General features: G+C 44.5%; 1 protein-coding gene across 1 annotated transcript; it reads left to right on the forward strand.

The window, feature by feature from the left end:
* Nucleotides 1-228: 228 nt before the first annotated feature.
* On the forward strand, nt 229-1,892 carry LOC139410905 (prolactin-releasing peptide receptor-like). Its single transcript, XM_071156562.1, has 2 exons — nt 229-695; nt 1,206-1,892. The coding sequence occupies exons 1-2, from the start codon at nt 229-231 to the stop codon at nt 1,840-1,842; spliced, it is 1,104 nt and encodes a 367-aa protein (XP_071012663.1). The 3' UTR covers nt 1,843-1,892.
* The last annotated feature ends 1,855 nt before the right edge of the window (nt 1,893-3,747 follow it).

Raw genomic sequence — 3,747 nt, forward strand, 5'->3', positions numbered from 1 at the left:
CACAGACCTCTCAGCGATATGTTCACTGTCACCACAGTGCTATAATAGAAACATGCTTTTAGGTTGTTATTTAGTTTGGATATGAAGAATTTCAATAGACTTGACACAACATCAGAATCCATTGAGCCCAACAAAACAAGTGGACTGATAAGCTAAGTCTTCCTTTTTCTATCTTCTCTCTAGGCACCTCTGGCCCTTTCTACAGTGTGACGTGCTTGACCTACTAAGATGGAGGGCAGTGGCAGTGGGTGGGCTGTAGATCTGGCCTCTCCTGGGCCATGTGTGGCTGGCATGGAGGGGAATACCAGCGGTCAGGTTTTTGAGGTGGAGCTGCAGAACTCCTCCTCGTCCAAACGCAGCTCTCAGTTTGTGGGGGTGGAGCTGCCGCAGTCCTTCAAGCTGCTCATCATCCCCTGCTATGCCCTGGTGGTGCTGATCGGGGTATTTGGCAACTACCTGTTGCTCTACGTCATCTGCCGCACCCGCAAGATGCACAATGTCACCAACTTCTTCATAGGGAACCTGGCCTTCTCCGACATGCTGATGTGTGCCACATGTGTCCCCTTCACCTTGGCCTATGCCTTCAACCCCCGCGGCTGGGTGTTTGGGAGGTTCATGTGCTACCTGGTTTACCTCATCCAGCCAGTAACGGTCTATGTGTCTGTTTTTACTCTCACTGCTATTGGTGTTGACAGGTAAGCCTTGGTTGAGGTGGCTTTAACTATCCTTCATCTAAGTCAGACTAGACAAAACGTTTTGATTTTGGGTAGAATGAACACATTGCTATTACATTTCTATGTAATTATTATTATTATTAAGTCATTTAATTTCCGCCACAGGTTTGATCATTTATCCTCTATTGACATTTCCTCCATGGTGTTTCAGTATTTGCGGCTGTAACAGAATGATGATTAGGTATACATTCAAGGTCTGTAACATAAAATACTCTTAACAGCTCTATTCAGCACCATAATATGACTCTTCTATAAACTCAAGTCAGTTGAAGATGATTTAATTTCCACTTCACGTCAATAACAATAAATCCAATAATCTACAGCAACAGTACAAGCATGTGATATCAGCGCGACACAGTGCAACAGTGCAATTACTGTCAGATCAAAGAGCAAAAAACATGCCAAATCACACTTTTTTTTCATGCTTGTAAATGAGCTGTTAAGTAGATCTCTTTTCCCACCTGTTCCTAGGTACTATGCCACAGTGCACCCTCTGAAGAAGCGGATATCAGTGCTGGCGTGTACCTACCTCTTATCTGGGATCTGGCTGCTCTCCTGTGGGCTTGTGGCCCCGGCTGTAGCCCACACGTACCATGTGGAGTTCAAGAATGAGGGCTTCACCATCTGTGAGGAGTTCTGGATGGGCAAAGAGAAAGAGAGGTTGGCCTACGCCTACAGCACACTCTTCATGACCTACGTCCTGCCTCTGTCTGCCCTCTGCATCTCTTACCTCTGTATCTCTGTCAAGCTGCGTAATTGTGTGGCGCCTGGCCACCGCACCAAGAGCCAGGCCGAGGCCCAGCGAACCCGCAAGCGTAAGACCTTCCGTCTGGTCACCTTGGTGGTGGCGGCCTTCGGCGTGTGTTGGATGCCCATCAGTGTATTCAACGTGCTGCGGGACATTGACATTGACCTGATTGACAAGCGCTTCTTCCTGCTCATCCAACTGCTGTGCCACCTGTGTGCTATGAGCTCCTCCTGCTGTAACCCTTTCCTGTACGCCTGGCTACATGACCGCTTTCGCGCCGAACTGCGCAAGATGTTCACCTGCCACCGCCGCATCGGCATCCCTGCCAACAACTGTGCCACAAACAGCGTGGTGCTGTGAACCACTTCATCCCACGCTGCCACCTTTCACTGGATGTGTTCAGAGAATGTCCTGAGGTATTTGGTCCTGGAACTAGCTGGACAATTTCCTGTCAGGTTTTTGCATAAGATAAGAATGCCAAATGAATACATTAATTTACAATTAAGCTTAAAATATTTTGTGAATAATAGATTGTTGTGCATATTATGTACATTTCTACATTAAGTGGTTTTTCATTGCAATAAACTGTGCCACAAACAAGACTGCTGCAAAAATGCGTACTGCATTAGAAGTTTTCAGGCATGTTGAAATATCAGAAGTTGGTTGAGCAAGATATGGACATCTTCTGTATGTACAGTATATGCTGTTTAAATAAGAATGTTCTTTATTGTTCAGGTTATTCCCATGATACAAACACAGTGATGGTTTAATAACATGTCCTTTGTTTGGTGTTTACTTGAATTCTACAACCCCAAGGCTGTGACTGACAGGCGATGCTCTTACGGTCCTGGCTTGATGACAAAGATGATAGCTTTCATCTCTCAACCACTAACACAAAATGAAACACATTATTTGGTCATTTCGAGAAAGATTGTAATTGATTCCATTGAACCTGGTTTCCATTTTTGATCAATTGCATGGTTAAAACACTCCTCCAGTATAGTAGTTCATTTCTGGGTCAATGTGACCGCACTGATGTTGCATCATGCATGTTACATCTTTGTAAATGTCATTTGAAGTATGGATTCTTTATTTCCCATATTGATGTGGTGATTGTTGTATTTAAATATATAAAGAAACGACTAGGTTAGGATTCATCACCCAAATCAAGTTATTAAAATGCAGATGATTGTCTGGTAAAGCAAGTCTGAAGTTGGTATGAAAGAGCAGTCAAACATAATTCATTTATTATGACATTAATTACATGTTTTGGTTCATCAAACTGTTTCAATAATACATGGGCGTTTGAGTTGATTCCTGAAGAACATTTGAAAAAGAGAGGATTGAAGAGGAGAATAATTCTTGCCAAGATCACATACACATTCAAGACTCCTGTTTTTCTCTCAGGTTGGTTATGGCGTTTTCAATGGTGTACACTGTATATGCAAAAGTAAGTGGATACCCCTACAAATTAGTGGATTCAGCTATTTTGGCCACACCCGTTGCTGTAAGGTATATAAAATCGAGCACACAGCCATGCAATCTCCATAGACAAACATTGGCAGTAGAATGGCCAGTAATGAAGAGCTCAGTGACTTTCAACCACCTTTCCAACAAGTCAGTTTGTAAAATGTCTGCCCTGTTAGAGCTGCCCCGGTCAACTGTAAGTGATGTTATTGTGAAGTGGAAACGTCTAGGAGCAACAACAGCTTAGCTGCGAAGTGGTAGGCCACACAAGCTCACAGAATGAGACCGCCGAGTGCTGAAGTGCATAAAAATCATCTGTCCTAGGTTGCAACACTCACTACCGAGTTCAAAACTGCAGCTGGAAGCAACGTCAGCACAAAAACTGTTCATCAGGGGCTTCATGAAATGTGTTTCCATGGCCGGGCAGCAGCACACAGCTAAGATCACCATGAGCAATGCCAAGAGTCCGTTGGAGTGGTGCAAAGCTCACCTCTATTGTACTCTGGAGCAGTGGAAATGCATTCTCTGGAGTGATGAATCACGCTTCACCATCTGGCAATCCGATGGACAAATCTGAGTTTGGCAGATGCCAGGAGAGCGCTACCTGCCCCAATGCATAGCGCCAACTGTAAAGTTTGGTGGAGGAGGAATAATGGTCTGTGGCTGTTCATGGTTCGGGCTAGGCTCCTCAGTTCCAGTGAAGGGAAATCTTAACACTACAGCATACAATGACATTCTAGACAATTCTGTGCTTCCAACTTTGTGGCAACAGTTCAGTGAAGGCCTTTCCTGTCCCCA

Source organism: Oncorhynchus clarkii, chromosome 6, assembly GCF_045791955.1.
Source record: "Oncorhynchus clarkii lewisi isolate Uvic-CL-2024 chromosome 6, UVic_Ocla_1.0, whole genome shotgun sequence".
NCBI classification, from domain to species: domain Eukaryota; kingdom Metazoa; phylum Chordata; class Actinopteri; order Salmoniformes; family Salmonidae; genus Oncorhynchus; species Oncorhynchus clarkii.